This window comes from Lissotriton helveticus, chromosome 2_2, assembly GCF_964261635.1.
Source record: "Lissotriton helveticus chromosome 2_2, aLisHel1.1, whole genome shotgun sequence".
NCBI classification, from domain to species: Eukaryota; Metazoa; Chordata; class Amphibia; order Caudata; family Salamandridae; genus Lissotriton; species Lissotriton helveticus.
This window is the reverse complement of record NC_136060.1, coordinates 486,070,254-486,094,555: the sequence shown is the minus strand read 5'-3', so window position 1 is coordinate 486,094,555 and position 24,302 is coordinate 486,070,254. Positions and strand designations below refer to the sequence as shown.

Genomic DNA, 24,302 nt, shown 5'->3' with positions numbered 1-24,302 from the left:
CACATCTTCCTCGGCCAGCACCTGGAGGAAGAGGGCATGTACATACCCCCTCAGGTCACCAGCCTCGCCATCCCAGGGGACCGCTCTGACACGGATGTTGTTCCTTCTGGAGCGATTCTCCAGGTCCTCGGCATATGCCTGCAAGTTCAAGTTTTGATCCGCAAGGCGAAGAACATCCTGCTGTAACTGGTGAACGTCGTTTGCCATAGTTAAGTCATGATCCTCTAGCACGGCCACCCGCTCTCCAATGCCGTCCACATCTCTCCGGAGCTCACGCAGGTCCGACGCCAACTGAGCACGGAGCTCAGAAATGTCCTCCTTGATCGAGGCAAAGAGTTCCGCCATGAAGGCCTTGGTGGCTGGTGCCTCATCGTCTGATTGTCTGGTCGAGCCACTCGCTCCAGGGGAATTCGGCGGTTGCGATCCCTTCGAGGCCCCTTCTTTCACCGTCCTCCCTTTGCGTGGCAAGTTCGACATCGTGGCAGAGCCCCGGATACTAGGCCGTCGGGAGATAGGCCGCGCAAGGTTCCACGGTAAAGGCGAATCCCAGATGCTCCGCACACACCGATAGTCCCAGATAGTCCCAGATCACAGGCAGCGCAGTGCTCGGGGGGCCCCCCGCGCGGTCTCGTAGGGCCAAGGATAGATGAAACACCCCAGGCCGAAAGGACGCCCGATGACGCCCGGGCACCTAGGTGCAGGGTCTCTCCAGTCGGCCCAAGCTCACCTGCACACCTCGAGGAGCTCGCTGCTGTGTCGGGCCCCCGCCACTCCTCTTCCCCAGTCCGCACTGTGCAGCGGCAGCCGGTAATAGGGTAAGCCGGCCCCGCGCGCCACTACAACTTCAGGGTCCGACGCCGTCACAGGCAGAGCAATGTCCTCGTTCGGCGGGTAGGGTCCGCACTTAGCCACGGTGCTCGGCAGATCACCGCACGTCGCAGGTATCATCCGCAGGCCTCGGGTGGGCTCCGCTGGTCCTGCGCCACTGGGGGCCGCTGGCCGGGCTCCCCGCCGGTCCACAGGCCGTCACCTTCCACTCGGGTGGGCTCCGATGCGGTTCCGCTGATTACGGGTGATCCGGGCGGGCATCGGTAGGCCGCCCCTTCCCCGCACGGCCCCACCGGGGCAGCCGTGCTCCGGCACTCGAGGCACAGGGTGGGCTCCTGGTCGCCTCGGGTCACACTGCAGCTCCGACGGCCTCTGCTTGGCGGGGGCCACTATGGGTGGACCCGGGCGGGCTCCGCTTATGTAGCCCGAAGGAAGGGGCCGCCGCTCCGCGAAGCCCCGCCCAGTCGACGCCGAGTCGCTGCACTCTCCGGCGGCCTCGCTTCTACTCCAGGCCGGTGCTCAATGGGCCGGGCCCGGAAGGACACCGGGTGACGCCGTATGGCCGCTCCGGGACGCGATGAGAGCACCGGACCCCTCAGCTCAGCACCGCCGACCTCCGTGAACGTTGCAGAGCGGCTCTAGGTCCCGCTGGTACCGCTACTCAATGCTAAGAAAATCGGGCGCCGGAGCGACTCAGAAGTGCGTCTTACTCCGACGCCATCTTGGCCACGCCCCCCCCACCTTTTTCTTAACCCCCGTTTGACTGATTGCGCCAAAACAGAATCCATTTCCTATGGAAACATGGTCCCAACTATAACTTGCTAGTGGCGACTCCCAGTGGGTGATATATATATATATATACATATTCACTGAAAAAAGCAAATCTTATAGGGGTGTTATAGTTAGGTTCAGATTTAACACACACAAAACCATAGAAATTCAGCAGTTATAGTTATTGTTATCTCAAGTAACTATGGCTTGTGCCCTAGAGTAACTATAACTTGTGCCCCCGTCATGCACAGTTTTCTCATTTCGAAGGCGCAGGTTACAGTTACCTTAGGGCAATACTCAAATCCCAAAATGGAGTGTTTATTGTTCATCCTGTTCACCAATTGTAACAAGGACCATTGCACAAAAAATATACAAATGACTTAGGGGAATATCAAGTAAACAGATCCTGTGTTGCTCATTGTTCAGTTGATAAAGAGAAAGGACAGGGCAGTAAGCAGGTTAAGAGTTACAAAAACATGTAGCTTCTCTTCTGAATTAAGACCTCTTGGTGAGTTTGTCTGTAATGTAACTATAATTTTACTTTCCATTAGGGTCGGAGTGGCCTAAAGGGCAATCAGGTAGTGCCCGATTGGCTAGACTAACAGGCCAGTGTGTGTGCTGAATTATGGCTGTTTGTGAGCCTGTTTCATGGTTTGCTGGCCCGGTTTTCCCTAACATTACCCGCAGCAAGCTCAAATCCATGCAGTACCTTGCAAAACACTTACACAGCGTGTCTTTACGAGTTCAAAACTGCCCCAGTTTGCAAATATGCCCTTTCTAATTCACCAATGGAGGCCACTTTTGTTTTGGTGGCCAGGCCTATTTTCTCTGCAGATTATTTCATGCTTTGCACGTGTCGCTTAAACTGTTTGCTATCACCACCACAGTCACAGTTTAATTCTCTATATAGGCCGACTGCCTTAATCGCAATAGGGTTGCCTGCATATTTTTCAGCAAAATGAAGGGAAAATAAATAAATTGCATCCACATGTTTGATTATGTGAAGATGTTCTAACTTCACTATTCTAATTGTATTTATTTATTTATTTATTTAATTAATTTAATTTGTATAGCGCGTTATAACCACCGGGGTCTCTAAGCGCTGTTTGTCCAGAATTACGTAGTGGGGGTAAGGCCTTTACTTGATGTTACCACAGCGTTTACAGGCTACACCATGCTTGCCTAAACAGAGTAGTTTTTAATTTTTTTCTGAAGGATAGCAGGTTACATTCCTTCCTTAGCTCTGGAGCTAATTTATTCCACAGGGCAGGAAGCGTGTTAGAAAAAGCACGTCCTCCCACCGTGGCCAATTTGAAGCGGGATTGGGACAAGAGGGTCGCATCCGACGAGCGCAGAGTCCTACTTGGTGTATAAGGGGACAAGCGAGATTTCAGGTAACTTGGTGCATTACCATACAGCGCCTTGTGTACGATGCATAAACCTTTAAAAACAACCCTCTGCCGAATCGGGAGCCAGTGTAGTTCCTGCATCAGTGGGGAAGAGTGGGCAGTTCTAGGTTTTTTATAGATCAGCCGAGCTGCATCGTTCATAACCCCCTGTAGCATATCCAACAGCCGTTGGGGTAGGCCAATATACAGGGAGTTACCGTAATCTAGCCTAGCTAGAATTGTGGCTGAGACCACGTGTCTCATGGTGGAAAACGAGAGTAGAGGGGAGAGCTTCCTCAATTGTCGCAGCAGGCCAATACAAGTGCCCACTACCGTGGTGACTTGTTTCTTCATAGAAAGTTTATCATCCACGTATAGACCCAGGCTTTTTACTGCAGACGCCGGCTCCGGCGACGCACCCAGCTCCACAGGCCAGAATCTCTCGCTCCAAGGGTTGCCCGTGATGGAAATGGGCAGCACTTCCGTCTTGTCCGGGTTGATTTTTAAAGAATTCTCGGACATCCAGTTGGTGGTGACTTTAAGTATATCCTGCAACCTGGTGGACGCTCCCGGGCCATCATCCAGCCGGATGATTATCTGGGTGTCATCAGCATAGTTGTACACCAAGCAGTCCATCCTATTCAGGAGTGCTATTAGATGCTGCAGGTATACATTAAAGAGTAGGGGTGACAGGGCGGAGCCCTGTGGAACCCCACAAGTAATAGGGGAGGAAGTGGAAAGCAAATCCCCCAGCTGTACTCTCTGTGTCCTGCCCTGCAGGAAAGAAGTGAGCCATGCATGCGCTGTACCCCTGATACCAAAGGACCTCAACCGCGACAGTAGTTGTTCGTGACACACGGTATCAAATGCCGCGGAGAGATCCAATAGTACCAGGGCACTCGATGTTTTTATATCGGCGCGACTCCTCAGTTCATCCAAAATAGAGAGCATAACTAGTTCCGTGCTATGATTAGCACGGAACCCTGCCTGGTTGGACTCCAGCAGGTTGTTGCTCTCCAGATGTCCCGAGAGCTGGGCCAGCACATGCTGCTCAATAACTTTAGCCAGAAAAGGCAGCTGGGAGATAGGTCGAAAATTCTTTAGACACTTCGTGTCTGATCCAGGTTTCTTTATTAAAGGGATCAGGCGAGCCTCTTTAAAAGCTAAAGGCACCTGTCCTGTGAAAAGAGAGGCATTCAGCAAATGTAGAACTTCATTCTCAATGCCTGGCAGAGCCAGTTTGAACACATCCGGAGGGCAAAGATCGACCTTAGATCCAGATTTAACCCGATCCATGATCGTACGTAGCTCCTGTTTTGCCATTGGGATGAACTCAACCAGCGGTAAAGTGTCCAATGGGATGGGGAGAACGGATAGGCAAGGACAATCGAGGGGTATAGTTGCGGCAATTTCTCCCAGGATATTGGAGATCTTATTCACAAAAAAATCCTGGAACCTCTGACAGTCCGCCTGGGTGAACTCAGTGCTTTGCCCTTCATTTGTCCTGAGCTCAGCAAGGACCCGAAAGATTTCCTTCTGCGGATTTCTAGCCGCAACTATTCTTTCCTCAAAGAACACAGCCTTCCTAGATTGAATGGCTAATTTATACGCCGACAAGGAAGAAATATAATCTTTCTTAGCAATGGCGTCGTACTCCTTCCGCCATGCTCGTTCCTTCCTTCTCACCGCACGTTTCAAATCCCGTAAGGTGTCATTATACCACGGAGCACCAGCTCCTCTCTCCACCTTCTTCATCCTCCGAAGGGGAGCCACCAAATCAATGGCTCTCCCCAGTCTCTGCTGAAGTTGTCCACTAAGAGCATCGATATTGCCCTCCTGCCCCATCGCTGGGGGGGATTCTTCCAGGAGATACACCAATTTCTCCCCATCAATATTTTTCCACTTCCGGGCCATTTTCCAACCTTCCCCCGGTTTGGACAAATGCCCATTCAGTAGAATTCTTCCTCTTAACAAGGAATGGTCAGACCACACACATGGCAAGATTTCTAAAGGGTCCTGGGCTGGCATGGTGGTCCAAACTAGATCAAGCACATGTCCCTTCTCATGTGTTGGTCCACTCACTTGTTGAGTAAAGTCCAACGAGGAGAATGCTTCCTCGATCAGCAACGCTTGTCCTTCTTTAGGGGATTTTTCCCAGTGATAATTAAAATCACCGACAATGATCATTTTGTCGTACCTCGAACGGAGGTCCTGAACCAGTCGGATGAGAAGAGCCGGGAATTCAGGTGGAGCCCAGGGTGGTCGGTATAGCACCAAAAACACCACACAGACCGCCCCCCGCCTGAGTTTTACCCCCATGACCTCTGCACCCCCTAGGGTTTCAGATAGAAACATTTCGGCCCGGAGATGGGCCTGATAGAAAAGGGCTACTCCCCCTCCTTTCTTGGCTCCTTCCCTATTAAAATGGAGAGCCAGATACTTTCCTGGTAAGGCTGCCACTAAGTCTGGCGCCGAGCAGTCCTCCAGCCATGTCTCGGTAAGCGCGAGAACATCTAGCTCACCGTCTTCCAGCAATGAAAAGACCTCCAACTTATGAGCCTGCAAAGAACGTGTATTCAGCAGGCCAAAATTTAGAGCATGCGCATTGGAATCGCGCAGCCCCTCTCTAGGGTCCCTAGTTGTAGAAAGAAGCCCCTCTAAGGCAAGCGTATTTAAGCAACCCTGGGCAAGAAGGGACTTACCCAAGTTAAGCCCCAGAAGATCACGTCTAGAATAGCGGATGAAAGGGCCAGGGGTTCTGGCCCTGGGTCCCGGATGGTCACTGATGGGCAAAGATGGGCTCGCCTCTGGCGAGCCTCCGGCGCGTCTCAGGCGCGCCCGCTGCGCGTCACCGCTGCGCGTCGTCATGGGGGCGTTTAAGTAGCACCCAATCGTGCTATGTCTGCCGCGACAACTAGAGCGGCAACAAAGATGGCGTGCCTTGCCGGCACTTCCCCTCCCAAGATGGCGCCTACCCCCAGACCAGCTAACGAGCCGCCGAACAGCGGTGGAAATATCAGTTTTTTAAATGCAGGTATGTCCTAAGAAGCCCGCTAAGCACCACGATTCCAAATGGTGAAGAGTTGCTATAAAATTACGAAAATTAAAATGCACAGACTCGCGTTCTTAAGCGCCGAGCATATGGCAGCTAAAACAATTAAGTTCCAATCCACAGTTAGAATTAGGTGTTTCTAGAAAAACAAGCGCAGCAGCAGCGTGATAAAATAATGGCTCGCCTGCACTAACGCTTGCCTATGTACAAGAAATTACAAAGAAAAAATAAGTGCAAATAAGTGCATATTCTTCAAAGCCTGATTGACAATTTATCCATGAATCGGATCTCACACTTAAATCCTCATGGAAGTTCTGAATGCTTGTACACTTGTTCATAAATAATTAATGCATTTTACATTTATTTCCTATAAAAAGGCACACAGAAGAAACATTTAACAAGTATTTTTGTTTCTAATTCACAAATGTACTTCTTACGATGATCTCTCTAATGGAATCAGCCGTCCATGATCTTAGGGAATTGAGAAATTCAGGGGCATATTTTCAAGGAAATGGCAGAGCATGGAGCTGTATGTATGTATGTATTTGCATACTTATATAGCGCTGTACTGTCACCCAGAGGGTATCCTGGCGCTTGACTCAGCAAGCCGAAACCACCGATGCAGAGCTCAGGCTACTCTAGGAAACAGATGAGTTTTCAGCCCTTTTTTGAAAGCCGAGAATTCACCCTGACTCCTTAACAAGAGTGGGAGTGAATTCCAAATCCTGGCGGCCGCAAAGCTGAACGACCGCCCTCCCATCCTGATCCTCTGAACTCTGGGAACCATCACCAGACAAGCAGAGTAGGAGCGTAGGCTCTGAGATGTAGAGTACCAAGAGAAAAGGTTCTGTAACAGAACTGGGCCCTGCCCATGTACAGCTCTAAAAACCAGGCAGGATGCTTTAAAAAGGATCCGCTGATGAACAGGCAGCCAATGTAAGTCCTGTAGTGCCAAGGTAGAGGAGGCGGCACGCGGTCGAGAAAGTGCCACCTTGGCTGCCATGTTTTGGACCCACTGCAGCCTGCCCACCAGCGTTTTGGGCGCCTCCAGGAGCAGTGCGTTGCAGTAGTCCAATCTGCTTACGATCAGACCCCGCACCACCTCCGGCCTAGCCTGCGTTGGGAGTAATGGTAGGACTTTCCGCAACATCCGAAGCAACATCATACAGGTAGCTACGGTTTTGTTAACGAAAAGATCCAGTTGTAAGTTGGGGCCAAACATGACCCCCAGATTTCGAGCAGACTTTGCAGCAGTCACTGTCCCGGAGAAGGAAGGAGGCCAGAAATCATCCGGTAGTACAAGCGGGACACGATCATTGGAGCAGTAGAGCACCTCCGTCTTAGATCCATTAAACTGGAGGGAGTTAGAGCGTAACCAGTTTGATGTAGCAGTCAGACAGCGATGGAATGTCTCTAAAGAGACTGCGTCTTTACCCTCCAAAGAAAAGAGCAGTTGGGTATCGTCGGCGTAATTAAACACCGAGATACCGAAAGATTTTATCAGTTGGATCAGAGGGCGGAGGTACAGATTGAATAATATGGGGCTGATGGCTGAGCCCTGCGGTACCCCCTGCCCAACTTTCCGCACATCCGACTTAAAAGGCGGCAGAGCCACCACCTGCTGTCTGTTGTTAAGATATGAGACTAACCAGTCCCTGGCCAGCCCCGTAACCTCGATCTCCTCCAGTCTCTCAATGAGGATGGAGTGGCTGACCGTGTCGAACGCGGCCGACATGTCGAGCAGCACTAAAAAGGCTGCCCGACCTGTGTCGATCCGCGAACGAAGATTGTCTAACACGGCGACCAGCGCAGATTCCGTCCCATGCGCTGGCCGAAACCCAAACTGGGCCACATCCAACCAGCTGTTATCCTCTAGGAAACTGGATAGAGAGCGGGTGACCAACTTCTCCCAGATCTTAACCGGAAAAGGGAGCAGGGAGATAGGCCTATAATTTGACAAGCAGGAGGGGTCAAGTGTAGGTTTTTTCAGGAGGGGAGAGACCACCGCCAGCTTCCAGCTCTCCGGAACAGTCGCAGTAACAAGCGACTGATGGCAGATGGAATACAGAGGGTGGAAGAGTTCGTCCTGGAATAACTTCCAGAATTTATGCGGGAGAGGATCCAGCGGAGAGCCTGAAGATACAGTCTGTGCCAGTTTACAAAACTCCTCAAAGGAGGGAAGAGAGAAGCAGCTCAGCTGAGGTTGAATGGGAGGTTCACCCGGGGCTTCCGGGCCACGAAGAGAGCAGTGCTGCCGGGGTTGACTGGGAGATTTCTCCAAAGCCACCAAACTAGAAGAGGGGCGACTTGGCAGGAGACAGTTGGATAGTACTCCCGGATTTACTAGGCTAAGAGGGGGATCATTCCGTTGGGAAGAACTAAAAGGTTCCTCCGGAGCTCCCAAGCTGAGCGACAAACAACTCTGCCGGGGTCGACTGGAAGACGCTTCCGGAGCTCCCTCGCCGAGAGAAGAACAACTCGGCAGGGGTCGACTGGAAGATTCGCCCGGAGCTCCCGGACTAGGAGAAGGACGACTCAGCTGGGGTCGACTGGAGGACTCTTCCAGATCTCCCGCGCCGAGGTACAAGTAACTCCGCTGGGGTCGACTGGAAGGTTCACCCGGAACTCCCAACTGAGAGCAGCATGGGAGACCTCCCAGGGGAGCCTGACTAGATAGATTGTCCAAGGGGGCCGACAAAGGCGAAACCCCCCCGGCAAGTCCACTCAGAATCGTGATGATCTTATCCTCAAAAGCAGCTGCCAGAGAATCACGCAAGACCTGTGAGATTGGGATAGTATTCATGGCACCAGCCGGTTGGGAAAGGTCATTCACAATCTTAAACAAGGACTGACACTTGTTAGTCGTCTGATTTAACATATCCTCCAAATAGACTGCTTTGGCACGCTTAATCTGTGCTTTGTATTCCTGTAATGTCAATCTAAAGGTGATTTCCGCAGAGTCCAGATAGTGCCTCCTCCACACTCTCTCTGCCCGCCTGCATCTCAGCCTCAGCTGCAAGAGGTCAGGGGTATACCACGGCATGGCACGGTTCTGTCTAATCCTTGATCTGCGCAGTGGGGCCACCTTATCCAGGGAGTCGGAAATCTGCCGACATAAACTGGCATAGCTTTCATTGACACCGTTTCCTAGTGCAAAACCTTCCGGAAGGAGGATAGGCAGGGCTGGAGATTTTAGGAGTCTGGACCAAGGTCTGCCCATTTTGGTATTACTCAGCCCTGTATCACTCGGGCTGCAGGAAGGTAAAGATGAAGGGAGACAAGCGCATGGTCCGTCCAGCATTGGGACATGATGTCATTCACCACTACATGCTGGGCGTCAGCGAAAACCAAGTCTAGAGCGTGGCCTTTCTGATGGGTCGCAGAGAGAACCAGCTGTTGCAGCTGAATGTTGCTACAGGCCTGGCAGAAATCATGATAGGCAGAGTCTAGAGGCCCGTGCGGCCATAGATTAAAATCACCCAGAACTAGCAGTCTATTGTGGGAGTTGGAAAGATCGTAAATAAGATCAATAAAATCCGGCAGAGTAGAAGGGGCATTGCCCGGTGGTCTATAGCAAAGCACCCCTGAATGTAGCGTTTTCTCCTGTCCTTTAAAGGAGAAGCCCATAAGCTCAAAGCCCGGCACCTCCTTGATCTGAAGCTGCGAAAGTGCTAGAGTTTCCCGGAAGATAAAGCCTATACCTCCCCCTCTGTTCTTCAAGCGAGGAGTATGCCTGATTTTATAGCCCTGAAGGCACGCCAGACCGAGTTCTACCTCACTGTCCGCCCGAGTCCAAGTTTTCGTAAGGAAAAGCACATCGAGTCTGCAGGACTCAATAAGAAAGACAATCTCCGTGTGGTGTTTACAGAGGGACCGGACGTTAAGTAGTCCACATAAGAGCTGCTCCGGCTTATCCAGAGAGGCAGCCTGCTGGGGTCTAAGCTGCAAAAACAAGGAGAAATAAAAGTGTTTCTTCTTGTTACGCCATTCTAACGTGTTCTCTTGCATGGCGTTCATTTTTCGCGCTGCCACAGATTTACACATCTTTGAAAATTTGGGGCAGCATTAAAAATCAATGGGTGGTGTGGTGGAACTGCCCACAGCAACAACCATTACACACCCCTTTCACACAAAAAACTGCATGAAAGGGTAACATAGTTACAAAGCGGTGTTAATGCCACTTGGTATTTATGGAGCAGGGTATTACACCACCGTAACGTCAGTAAAAGTGGCGTTTCTGTGGCACAGTCCTCTTGTAAATATGGCAGTTAGCCTTCTAAATCAGGGCGTACATAACTAATCCTCCAAATCGTGTATTGTGCATCACGGATTTTGTGATAAACCTATATTTGTCTTTCATTCTAATATGTCTATTCTTTGGGACCAGTGAAGTGCCTCTTATCTCACCCAGGACCCAAGAATTTACTAAGCATATCAATTTACAAGAATACCCTCTAGAGATGAACCTTTGTTTCCAGATGAAAGTTTGATGTTTTAGAGCAGTTATACCTCACTTACCGTGGGATAAACTAGGTATAAGACTGGGTGGATGAGAACTCTGTGCATGTAAAGCAGAGTTGGTAAATGTCACTTGTGAAATAGCTAAGGGGCATATTAGCAAGAACCTTGTTAAAATTATAGCCATTTTAGCGGTAGGAAACTGCCGCTAAAACGGTGATAATGGGCTTGCTAATATGCGTTATAGCATTCCAATAGAAGCCCAGGTTAGATGTGCAGGACATCTAACCTGGGCTTCTATTGGAATTCCATAACGCATATTAGCAAGCCCATTATCGCCGTTTTAGCGGCAGTTTCCTGCCGCTAAAACGGCAATAATTTTTACAAGGTTCATGCTAATATGCCCATTAGTGTGTAAGGAATCGTCCTCTACAAACACTAATTTGAAACTTACAAATTTGAAACTTTAGAAATGATACAAATAAGTAAATCATATCATTACCATTGAGGACACTCATGAGATCGGAGGGATCACAAGTGCATCCTTCTGAAATTAGGTCATCCTCAGAACTGACCCAGCATATGAAGTTTCTTTCCATTGTCCACCACATTCTTCCTGATAGCCCTCATTAAATTATTTGATTTTCTCTGTATCATTTTTATGTACTGAAAATTGCTGATAGATATAACCTCAGCACGATTTGGGTGTGTACAGCATCAAATGTCATCCTTGCTATCGATGTTACCTTCTTTTAACCTTAACCATATAATCCTATTCTTATACTTTGTAAGAATTTGATGTTGCTGTAAAGGAAACTAAAATGGAAACATTAAAAAAGAATAATAAATGAATCAATGTAACAGTGCTAACTGGTTAGATGCATTGTGTCTTGCAGTCGCCTGAGGAAGGAGCATCGAGCACCATCTACTGCGCGGTCGCCGAGGACGTGTCCGGGATCTCCGGGAAGTACTTCGACAGCGATTGCTCGCTCGTCCTGCCGAGCGAAGAGGCGAGAGACATGGCCCTGGCCACTAAACTCTGGGACGCCTGTGAGCGGGCGACTGGACTCAGTGACACCAAAGACCAATAAGTGATGAAATAGTAGCAAGTGTGCCCAGGACATGCCCCCATCTACTAGGGGTAATTGTGAAGTTCTGTGAGTCATTGTCTGTGAGTGTTGGGTGCCTATTTGTGAGTAGCAATTTATTGTGTTTCTCCATAGGTACTGGACTGGGTGTGTTTATTGGTGTATCAGTATCTCTGAGCGTTATTAGTGTGTTCGGGGTGTTGTCGCTTTCTGAAAGTGGTTGTAAGTGTGAATTCATCAGTGACTGTCCGAAAGGCGTAGAAGATGGAGTTTGCAGTAACAAAGTTTGCTGGTGATTTCAATTGTAAATGTTTGGCCAGGGTGCATTTATGTCAGTGCTTAATTTGTAAAAACAATAAGTGCCAGGGCCATCGTCAGTGGGCCGCTGCAGCTGGCACCACGCATTGCCCGTCCCAGCACTGCCAATGGCAGTAGCAACACAGCTACTAACCTTCACACTCCTACAAGTGTGACTATTCCAGGCCACCAAATCTATAAGAATGGCTTGGGCGGCAGTTAATATTCATTTTTAATTTATATTTAATTAATTAACAACTGTTGTTGTGGCCATTGTTAAATCAGACAGCGCCTCCATGTGGCAGACTGTTACAAACCCTGGTGTTGACAATTAAGTGCTGGTGCCGAGCACAGGAACCCACCGGCTCAAATTAAGCACTGATTTAAGTGTGACTTTTAGCGAAAATAGCTACCTCTTTAGAAGTTTTCACAGATGCATGTGATTGTCTAAAAATGGGTTTCAGTTGTTTCTACCCTGGGCCATGGCGGGAATATTATTTCAGAGTCCAAGCAATGCCGGATGTCAATGCAGCGACCTTCTGATCCAATTCAACGCTTCAGATTCCGGACCTCCCTTAGCTCAGACTGAAGACCTCGAACTGAGCATGCACTCTTCCAGAAGGAGTTCTACTGCACCTTTCACTGCAACACCTTGCCTCAATCAATCAATCAATCAATCAGGGATTATAAAGCACAACAAATCACCCATGAGGGTCTCGAGACGCTGGAGTTGCTATCTGCTTCGCTGAGAAAGGAGTGAAAAATGATGCAAAAGCAGGAGAAATCACTCAGGAAATGGAGGAGAGGAAGGAGAAATCAGTGAAAAACAGGGCAAGAGCAGAAGAAAACACTTAGAACAAGCATTGGTAAATGCATTAGGTTTCACCTATTTTGTTAATACTCAGCTGTTTTTTGTTGTAAGTTGTTTGGTGAGCAGTTGTGGGCTTAAGGGTGTTCAAAGCTGTCCCTGGCTGAAGGTATCACATGGCGCCTGCTGAACATAAAGAATGTGCTGACAATAGCGTTTGATGTCAGTCAGCAGATGAAATGTGGAGTCCCTGATAAGATCCCACCGGTATGTCTTAAATAAAATAACCATTAGCACTAACATTAAGAAGCAGAGACTAAACTCAGTAGTAATAAAAATAAATCTCCTGAGCTAAGTACATGAAAATTAGGTCTCGCTAGTCGGTGTGGCGTCTTAAGCATAGGAACAGGACGCTGTTTTACCTTCATGCATGAAATAAAGAGTGGACTAAAGGAGAAGACTGTGTAGAGGAACTACCACAAAATCCGGCCATCTTGGATTGCGCTTGTGTTGCAAAATGTGTCAAAGCAGTGGTGACGAGCCATACTGGCTAAAGTACAAATAGAAATTAGGACTTGGCATGTAATGAAGGAAGCCAAGGTAAAAATAATTATTATATCAAAACGGTGTTAAAAAATACAGCTCCAACCCAAATGAGGGAACGGTAGTAAGAAATTGAAAGAACTGAGCGGGATGGGTGATACAGAGTGGCTCTGCTTGTCGAAATCGCCAAAGAACTGGTTGGACGGAGTCCCATGTAAACATCATTGTTGCTAAATATAATAAATGCATGGGATTTCTTGACCCAGTAAATTGTGGACTAAACATGATGTCTCATGTGCTCCAATTGCCCTTGCTTCACGTTCAAGTATGTTAATGACATTGGAGTATTTTAAGTGTTCATTGCTAGTCTGGGTACTTTCATGATTCTGCTCCAATGCCCTGACCTGAAATATGTATGTGCTGAAGTTAACTCCATTCTGCAGTCAGATTGTGCCGGCTTTTCCTCGGCACTCATGGCGTAGAACCATGTCCAGTTCTGGTCAGTGGTGGGGTGTGTAAATCTTAGACTTCCCAACCCGGCGCAGGATACTGTGCATCCGTGTAAAAAGTTCAATCGGTCGGGGACAATCGATATTTGCCCGGCGGTATTGCCTCTGTGACCCCCTAGTTATTTAAATCAATGAAGAGGCAGGCGCTGGAGACTGGAAAGCAGGAAACAAGGTTTTTTATTCTCTCCGGAGGAGAACACAACGAAACGGACAGAAGGTATCGTTCTGAGGTGCTCTAACTGTATTTCTGAGGCCTGGCCTCTTATACCCACATTTATGACTTTATTGTAGATTACACATACATGTTTAAAGCTTTGATGTACGGAAAAGACATTCTCGGAACTCCCCTTTGGGCCCGTTCCCACACACATTTACAGTTGAAGTCCCCACCCTAGTCACAACGGGTGATGAGCATCGCGCAGCTGGATAATCCGCCGATTCATGGAATGTGGGGAGTTTGATCGGATCTCATGGGGTGGGGGCTTTGATCAACCCGGGGATTCTTTGATGGGGGAAGCTTTCTATTGTACGGGGAGGGGCAAGGATGGTATCGGCAGAGCTGGGTGTCGGCTTGGGAACGGGGAGGATAAAACGGGCACACGGGGAAAAGGGGGTTTGCATCTAAGGGCCGGAGATCATGAAAGGAAAGCAGGGAGGTGTCGCGCTGGGAACAGGATGAGGGCCTGGGGCAGAGCAGCGCCGAAGAGGGGTTTATGACTCAAGGCAGGTGCAAGCAGGGGGTGGTCAGCGTGCAGGCTTAGTGAAGGCAAAGGGCTATGTCAGGGGCCAGCGGCATGCAAAAGGGTTTGTTCTGATCGGGGCATCTCAAAATGGCGGGCGCGCACGACAAAAGTGTGGCATCAGGGGAAGAGGCAAGATGGCGCAGATAATGTTCACCAAAACGTACTAATTTTCCACAGTCCTCCCTTTAACATATTCAAGACATCTTGCTGGTTCATTTTCTATTCGGTTCTACTGTGGTGAGCATGAGAAAGAAAACGGTAGGAACCCTAGATGAAAAAGAGTTGCAAACAATACATTTTGAGGTTTCTAGTTTTTAGGAGGTGCACCTATTCGATAAACTTTGATAAATTTGTTCAGCAGGAAAGTCATAGGAATGAAATACAAAAACGGCGAGCAGCAAGTACATATCATAACGTGAACTGGCAGGTTAATACATATTTCAGATTCGGATTGGAGCAGGATCAATACAATGGCGGCTGGGAGAGAAATGAGGCGTAGCAAAACGGTGGTTGGGGATGTCAAATGTTCGAAGTTTTATGAGTTCTCATTGTTCTTTGTGATCTTTCGTTGGCGCTGTTGAGCACCGGCGGTGGAGCTACAAGTCCAGCTCTGTTCTAAGTTCTGCGTTGCAGGGCACGACCCTTTCCTCGCGTTTCTGGTCGGAAAGGTCCTTTACGCCCTGTGTCCTTTGAGGTGATTGTCAGAAAGTTCCGATGGAAGAAGAGCGTTCAAAACAGTCCATAGGGTAGGTCAGAGGAAAAAGGGGGATGGAGCAAGGCCAAATTGGGAACAAACTAGGGGAACGAGAGACTTCAAATAGGCGGGCGTGTGACGGAATTCAGAGAGCGGGGACTTGTCGACAGGCACTGGACGTCGAGCAGGGGCATCAGGTCGACCCTTTCTTTTCATGCTGTCGAAAACAGTGCCTCGTCCTGCAGCTCTTTTCAGTCGTGGTCTCGCCTTGGCTAATGTCGCAGGTGTTCCTTAGTCTGCAGTCGGGCCTCGTGCTCCCACATCCGGTCCTTCTCTCCTCCAACAGCAGTACCCTTAAACAAGTTTGAAAAGACAGTCTTTAGAAAATTTGCAGATGAAGATAATCAAAAAGTCTATTTCTCTCCCAGCTCCAGGCAAAGAATGAAAATGTCCGTTATATTTAATGTTCACAACTGGCATATGAATGACCGGTGACGGACCTGTTGGATTTATTATGACTTTCCTTCATAATTATTTATTACAGGCATGACAGTTCATCTGATGGTAACCCACCTTCGGGAGACAAATCTGGCAAAGATATGCCGTTCTCTAGAGTTTTACATTTACAAAAGGGTACAGTGAGTCGTCAACATGGTACTACACAGGTATTTTGCTGAGAGACGAACATGGCTAAACATTTCCTTTCTATCGGTGCATCCTGTTTTTCAACTACTGCGGGGTTCATTTTGATGATTTCTTTACCTTGGTCTAGTCTGTTAACCTTGTAAAACATCATTCTGGGTCCTACGTAACCTTTTACAGCCCGGTTACTTAACTAGGAAGGACAGGGGTTTTATGGGAAACAACCAGGGACATAGACAGGGGAGGTAACGGGGGTGGTCACTTTTCCGGTTTGGGTATTGCGACAATTCGGGGAGGGGAGGGTCGCGTATTCTGAGGTCCTTGTTTTATACTATAGGAGCCGTTTGACATGTAGTTCCCTTATTTCGGGTCAGATTAGGGAACCTCTGTCGCCTTACCTGTCCTTTCCCCTACGGCCCAACCTGGGTTCATTGACTTCTAGCGGAAAAGGAGAGGTAATGACGCGGCTTCAGGGTGATTGTATTAGAGACAAGTTTGTGTGCAAATACTGACGGTATTTGAAGCCAATTAGGTGGTGTGCTAGGGGTGGCGATCTGCCAATTTCGGGGCTAACCACTCGGAAGAGTGGGAGTGCAGAAATAGAGAGAGAGAGAGAGAGAGAGAGAGAGAGAGAGAGAGAGAGAGAGAGTGCAACGGCAGGCTAAATAGTACACGTGCAACAGAGAGGGTGGCAGTGTATTCAAGAAAGGCTATTTAGTGCATTACACAGTAAAGGGTATTCACGAGTCCGTGTTAGAATCTTGTAATCATGCAGTTTGAGCATTAGACAGGGTAGAGGGGACGTGCCTCGAGAAAAAGGAAAGAAGAAAGGAGGTACCATTTTGTCGCACTTTCTCGCATTCTCGGTCCTTTGACCAGTTGGGTCAACGCCTCAGTCACACACACACACATTTCCTCACAGTTTCGCATCATACGTGACATGGGTTCATTCGTCCGGTCTGGTTTAAGGGTGATCACTTTCTATCAAGTTGTGCTAATTTTCCGGGTCTGTTCGATACGTGAGTAGTTTGCAGGCGTGCTTAGACACCACCCTGCGGCGCTAGTCCGTTTCGTGTATTTAGACATGGCAAGGTCTCAGATCTTCGCCACACCTTGGCTGTAATCTCTGATGTAACCTGCAGAGGGAGGAAAAAGGGGGGGGGGGGAGACAGCATTCGCGCGCATTCAAATACATGGATTCATAAGTCCTTTACTTACCTCTTACTCGTCTTTCCTCCTTGGGGCAGGGTCCCCGGGGATATGGTTTCCGGAGTCGAGGGGGGGTAGTGCGTTCATGTAGGGCGTGTGCGGGGAAACATAAAAAGGAAACCAGAGGTGCCTAGTGCGAGGTATCTAGTCAAAGGATATATCTCACTATCGGGATCCTTAAACCTCTTTCAACGCCGTGGCGTTCTAAAGTTCTTCGGTTCTTGGGTCCCTGCTACTTTGGAACGTTGTACTTTATAATATTTACATTATTTCATTTCACCCTCCTTTTACATTCCCTCATTTACACCATTCGTTTTACCCATCCTTGGAAGTCAAGGTCTTCCTCCACGCGAGAGTTCATGAGTCAGTCGCGTACTTTGGAGGCGGAGTGTCGTGTTGTCGATCCGATCCGTCCTCCAGGGCTGGGCAACCATCTTCTTTTAACCTTAAAGAGAGAGCAGAGTAGGGTGCACAGAAAAGAACTTTCCCACCCATCCCATATTGTTTTAAAATAAAGCATGCAATACCCGTCCATAGTTTCAAAGACTTTATTTTGCAAAATCATTTCAGCATATGGATTATGAGGGTGCGGTCGTATTTGGTCGGTCGTGGCAATGGCTAAAGTGCGTACAGTGGGGGGTGTCGTTTGCAGCAATAAAAACATCGGAAAGTTTTACTCATTCATTTGTAAGAGACTAAAACGTCTATTCATTGGCTGGGGGTTCGGGGGCATATATTTTCATAATTTAGAAGCATAATCATAACAGTTGTAATCAGATTTCCTATATGCATACCGTACGTGTGCGTCGTAAATGGGGTTTACATCAGTTATAAAAATATAATACATTGTACATTCGTAATCAACATTTGTAACGGGGATCTTTTTCACACTATTCGTCGAGTGAGTTCTCTTCGTCTTTTCTAGCCAAGTGTACAAAGGATCATATAAAATCTCAGAACATCAAGTTTATATTAGTGCGAAGGAACACCACGAGGTGTTTGTAAGTTCCGATTGATACCAGCGCCATTTTGGGCGGGGCCGGCACAGTCCGGAAGCAGCATCAGGGGGAAATGTTTCCTTTACTGGCAGTTTGGACCAGAGTCCTTTTCGGCAGTTCTAGAATTCACGCTAACAGAAGGTGTGGCAATGTCATGTTTGTTTCGTTGGCGATCAAGGCAGCCGTCCCTTACCGGAAACCTGCAAAGGCCGAAGGTTCCGCCGGGGACCTTTGTATGATCTTCAAGGCTGCGGAGATGCTGTCGGAGATGGGGGCTCGTGCTCCATGGGACAAATGTTCGAGTTATACGGCTGGCCAAAGTTACTCTAGTGGCCGGGGCCCGCCTTCCAGCGGATCCAGACGCCATTTTGAGGCCCTACAGGGGCCACTCTCGTCGAGTTTGCAAGAATGGAAGAGACCCTTCGGAGTGAAAGGAAGAGGTCCCTGTTTTGTGAGAGCGGGACGTTCAGCTGGGGTGCAGCTGTGATGCCCCCACCTGGGGGGGCGAGGGAGACTCGTTCACATCGTCTCCTTCTCCCGGTGCACTCCACGCCGCTCCTTTTCATCGCCCCGCATGAAGGCCTCTCCACATCCGGTGTTCCCCAAGTGCCACCATTGTACGTTCGGTGCTGCGCAAATACTGGGGTGCCACCATTGTGTGTTCGGTGCTGTGGAAGTATGGGCACCATCGCCTGACTGGGGATGTTCGGCGTCGGGCTGGGGGCTGGGAAACCTCCTACCGGTGGAGGTGGGAGAGGCTCGTCCGCGTCGCCTCTCCCTCCCAGCCCAACTTGGACAAATTGTTGTGGAGGTACGTGCAGGACATCCCGCCGTCCAGGACTGCTGCGGCTGTGACGGAAGAGAAAAGGAAGAGGTGCCTCGTTCTCCTTTGGACATGTGGCGGGACTACCTTAGTCTTTCCAGGCCCGTTGCTGCCGGCCAAGGAGACATGTGGCGGGACTACCTGCAAATGCCCAGGCTGCGGGCTCCTGCCTCTCCTCCGGCTCCCCCATACGTTAAGATTTCCTGACCAAGAGTTGGCGGCGGGGCTCGCCTTATTTGGGTTGCCGTTGGTTGGGCGTAGCCGTAACCCTGCCCTACTTTGGAAGGTTCCAGAATGGGGGGGGCGAATGTTCTGTTTGACTTTCATTTTCTACAGTTTATCGTTATTATTCCTTGTTTGTTGTGTTAAATTAAAAGTTCAAGTTTATTAATGGTCTACGGATTTTGTTTTACCATTTCTTTCTTTCCAGGTTGCTTTTTATGCTAAGTTTCTGCTAACAGAGGTCGAGTAACACGGAAACACGTGTAGAGGGATGACGCAGATTTGCACATTACATACACACAAACTCAGACGGGGGACAGTACAAGTACGACATACAAAGACCCAAGACGAATATAAAACAGTTATTGGTCATAATTATCTCTTTCCGTCTGTGAATTTTAAACGAGGCTGGGTTCCCGTCTTGACATTGCCCGACCTAGGAGAACTTGAGCATGCCGCTGAGATTTTCCTGGCGAAATCTGTGCCATCGGGCATAATCAAACGTGGTGGTCCTGTCTGGTCTGTCTATGTAAGTCGGGTTCTTCTCTGTCTCGCGCCTTTTCTCGTACTGTCGGTCTGTCGTTCTTGTCGGCCCTTTGCCTTTACTCACGCTCAGTAGAGTCGGGCATTGGGCTTTCCAGTGTCCGACATACCTACAAAAAGCGCATTGGTCTGACCCTAAGTCTGGTCGTCCTTTGCATAGTGTCGGGGGATAAGTTGTGGGTAGCGGTGTCCTGGGGTTGTCCTGTCGGTATATTTCCCTACTTGGTTTATCCTCGTCTTTTCTCTGTCGTTTCGTAGCCTCTCTGCGCCACATACCGAGACTGTCGAGCATAATTGGCGTCGTCTTATTATTTCGAAGGGCTATTTCTAACGTTTCTATTTTTATCAAGGTCAAAGGATCCTGCCAGTGGCCACTGTTTGTCTTGGCTATCTTCGGTATACCTGTGCCATAATTTATTATAAGCTATGGTGACTAACCCATAGTTTATGAACATGTCCTTATTAGGGGTGCCTTCTAGTGGAGCTATATGGTCCACCTCCAACACCCGGTCCGGGCTAAACAGGCTATTTATCAGTGGGGAGAAGACAGACATGACGGCTCGTAACGAGGGACTAAAAAGTCAGCACTGCCTATCTTATCACTAGGTGCAAAGACTAGACAGAATATTTCTATTCTACGTTGTTTGCAGGTAGTGAATACCTCATGGATCAAAAAAAATATAAAACCAAACGACCAATAAATAACAATGGGGAGAATGAGTAGGTCCGCAAAGATCTGCGTTACCTACCCTTTTCACTATCTGCAAAAAGGGTGGTCTCTTCCCTGCTTGCAGACAGGGAATCTCCAGGAAACAATAGTTTTGTGAACAACAGTTCAGTTTCAAGCAATTATTGAGTGGGGGAGAAAAAGAACAAGCACGGCTGCTACCCTACCTATCCTCCACTGCTTGCAAAGGGAGAGAAAGCCTGTTGTTTCTCCGTTTGCAGACAGTGAATCTCAAATAAAAATAAACAGAGCAATACTAGTATTTTGAACAATCAAGCAATCAAAACAAATTTTTTTCGCAACTTGTCGTGGCAACACGACCTTACCCGGACCATGTGGACAGTTTCTTGTCTTCCGAATCCAGCGCCCGATCGTCCTCTTTTTCTCGTATTTCTCACGGCACTCCTGATGGTTCCCAGTCAGGACCGTAGATCACTCGAGAGAGGTCTGTTCGGAACTAGTGAAGTTCGGATGATCGGCTGCCAGACGAGGGTCTATTGGGCAAGAGCTCTCCCGATCGTTGCAGTCGTTCACTCTGTCGTCGGGACCTCTCCCACTGGATCCACGAGTCGCTGATGGGCCCCACGCTTGGGACGCCAATTGTAAAAAGTTCAATCGGTCGGGGACAATCGATATTTGCCCGGCGGTATTGCCTCTGTGACCCCCTAGTTATTTAAATCAATGAAGAGGCAGGCGCTGGAGACTGGAAAGCAGGAAACAAGGTTTTTTATTCTCTCCGGAGGAGAACACAACGAAACGGACAGAAGGTATCGTTCTGAGGTGCTCTAACTGTATTTCTGAGGCCTGGCCTCTTATACCCACATTTATGACTTTATTGTAGATTACACATACATGTTTAAAGCTTTGATGTACGGAAAAGACATTCTCGGAACTCCCCTTTGGGCCCGTTCCCACACACATTTACAGTTGAAGTCCCCACCCTAGTCACAACGGGTGATGAGCATCGCGCAGCTGGATAATCCGCCGATTCATGGAATGTGGGGAGTTTGATCGGATCTCATGGGGTGGGGGCTTTGATCAACCCGGGGATTCTTTGATGGGGGAAGCTTTCTATTGTACGGGGAGGGGCAAGGATGGTATCGGCAGAGCTGGGTGTCGGCTTGGGAACGGGGAGGATAAAACGGGCACACGGGGAAAAGGGGGTTTGCATCTAAGGGCCGGAGATCATGAAAGGAAAGCAGGGAGGTGTCGCGCTGGGAACAGGATGAGGGCCTGGGGCAGAGCAGCGCCGAAGAGGGGTTTATGACTCAAGGCAGGTGCAAGCAGGGGGTGGTCAGCGTGCAGGCTTAGTGAAGGCAAAGGGCTATGTCAGGGGCCAGCGGCATGCAAAAGGGTTTGTTCTGATCGGGGCATCTCAAAATGGCGGGCGCGCACGACAAAAGTGTGGCATCAGGGGAAGAGGCAAGATGGCGCAGATAATGTTCACCAAAACGTACTAATTTTCCACATCCGTTCAAGGAGCACACAGAGCACTTCAAGCCCTATCGATGCCTAGCTGCCACCTCGCCTCAGCTAGGGCTGTCATCAGAGTGGCTTGGAGATCTGAGAGCACGGCTACCTTCAGCAAAAGCTAGCCTGAAAATTGGTTTTAGGAAAGATTGGCTGCATGTACGGGACTGGGGCTGGGGAGGATTTATCACATGCAGCACTAGAGAAGCTGATTCAAAATGTGTACCGACAACTCGTGAAAAAGTACATAACAGAAGGAGGCTCAAAAGAAAAAAGTCCCAGTCTCCACAGCGGATGGGAAAGAGTACTTGAGCCACGGGAAACTGATAAGGAAAGTACAGAAGGGAGAAAATGCTACCACAATAAAATGGAAGAAAAGTAAAGTGGCAAGCAAACAGACCAATAAAAAGAGAAGGTCCCTTTTAAGAATTATTGAATACAATAGATTTCACTAGCATAGCGGAAGTGCTGCGCAAACGAAAACTAAAAAATGTGAGGAAAAGAAGGAGAAAGCAGTGAATAACAAGTCAAAAGCCAGAGAAAGCACTCAGAAAAACAAGGGGAGAGGAAGAAGAACGCAGTAAAGAAAAACTAGGCAGAAGCTGGAGAAGCACTCAAGAAAATGGGGTAAAGGATGGAGAAAGCAGTAAAAGATGAGGCAAAAGCAGGAGAAAGTGCTCAGAAAAACATGAAGGAAGGAAGGAAAAAGTAGTAACAAAATTAGGCAGGAGAAAGCACTCGGAAAAATTGAGGAGATGATGAAGAAAGCATTAAAAAAGGAGGCAAAAGCAGGAGAAAGCACACAGAAACATGGGGAGAAAGAAGGAGAAAGCACTGAAAGACGAGGCAAAAGCACTCATAAAAACAGGCTGCCCTGCCCAGGTGATTACAGAGGAGTAAAAGGTGCAGATGAGAATAGGGGGTCCAAGTCCTGTCTAATCACAGAGCAGGGACAGTCAATAACTACCCTTCAGCCTTGCTTTGGTAAGTCTATGGAGGGTCAGAGGCACTGGAGTAAGTCTGGGCGCCATGATGCCTCTCCCACAATGCACTCTGCCTCAGTTTGAAAAATCCCTCAAGAGCTTGAAAATCATTTGACTGCTAAAAAGGCAAACAATGTTCAACAACAAAGTGAGCAAAGCTTGTGGGATGAGAAACAGCAGACGTTGTTGAAGTCTTGTCTTCAGGGAAAGAAGGGCATCCATGTAGTGTATAAGCTTCATCGAACTGGGCAACAACCCCATCTGTTATTACAGGGTTTAGAAGTGGCCGTCCTATGTTACAAACTGATATATAGAAAGTTACTGTTATTCCAATATAGTTCATGTTCTGTAAGTCTGACAGAATATTTATACTAGCATTAACTATGTTGTGAGGAATTGGGTTATTGGTTGAATGAATTGAGAAGCCACCTCAAATAATAAAGACAGTCCTTGTCAGGGCGAGCCACAAAAGTCACTAAATACATGTGTGTTTAACCCTCTGGTAGCTTGGCACAAAGCAGTTAGGCTTAACTTAGAGGCAATGTGTAACATATGTATACAGCACTCAAACAGTAATAAAGTGAAAACACAAAGGAAGAAAATCCCAAACCAGAAATACAGAATACCAGAATAGAAAAATGAGAATATATATTAATATATAAAATGACATTCAAAACAACAATTGGACTTTTAACATGTTTAGAGAGGAGAGCACAATCACTTTACCACCGGTTAACAGAGGTAACATGCACAAAGTCCTAAGGCCAACAAGAAATGGGTTCAGCAACAGAAAGTAAAAACCTGGGGTGATCCTGCAGAAAGGGCAAATGTCAAACATGTGTAGAATACAAACTTAACTGTTTGCTGTCTCCTATTTACATAACATGACAGACCACTGCAGAGGAGCACACTGGTTTTTAAATTCCTTGTCCCTGAGGTACAACTCCCACTGGAGGCGGGGACTGGCCGATGACAGCAGAGAGGGCATTTAACAACTGCCATAAGCAGAAGGGATATAATGATATCAGAACAGGTCTACTGCAGAGGGTGGGATGTTCTAAATTAAACATGAAGAAACAGAAAGGGAAACATTGGAATTGTGGAGCAAAGGCCCATGTCTGTCATTACTGGTTCACTGTATTCCACAGGCCTCAGCAGAACTTTCAGGGTTTCAGCTAAGTTAGTTACTACCCATTTCTGTGGTAATCATTGCTTCAACCTCAGACCTTTGAAAGATTGAAAAAGCCTTTCAGAAATTCAAATGTATGACCTACAGATCACATGTAGCGCTTTGCTTTAGGTTCATAGTCCACTGAGCTATCTTGTCAGAATCTTCAAACCTGTGATCTGGAAACTACACACACAGAGGAATGTTTACAAGTCCCTATCGCCACCACAACATCACCTATAGTGACGTTGTGATGGCGATAGGGGTTGCGCCTTATGTACAAGGCATCGTTAAGCCACTTGAGGTGGCTTAACCCTGCCTTGTACATAGGCCCCCTT

The 24,302-nt window shown here is 48.3% G+C and overlaps 1 protein-coding gene across 1 annotated transcript in view; it reads left to right on the top strand.

The window, feature by feature from the left end:
• Window positions 1–22,533, top strand: part of LOC144821558 (retinol dehydrogenase 12-like) — a 149,365-nt gene extending 126,832 nt beyond the window's left edge. Inside the window, exons 6-8 of the mRNA XM_078678744.1 lie at window positions 11,394–12,378; window positions 12,769–13,788; window positions 21,812–22,533. Coding sequence (XP_078534870.1) covers window positions 11,394–11,588 — 195 coding nt within the window. The 3' untranslated portion in view covers window positions 11,589–12,378; window positions 12,769–13,788; window positions 21,812–22,533. The remainder of the gene's footprint in view (window positions 1–11,393; window positions 12,379–12,768; window positions 13,789–21,811) is intronic.
• Window positions 22,534–24,302: the final 1,769 nt, after the last annotated feature.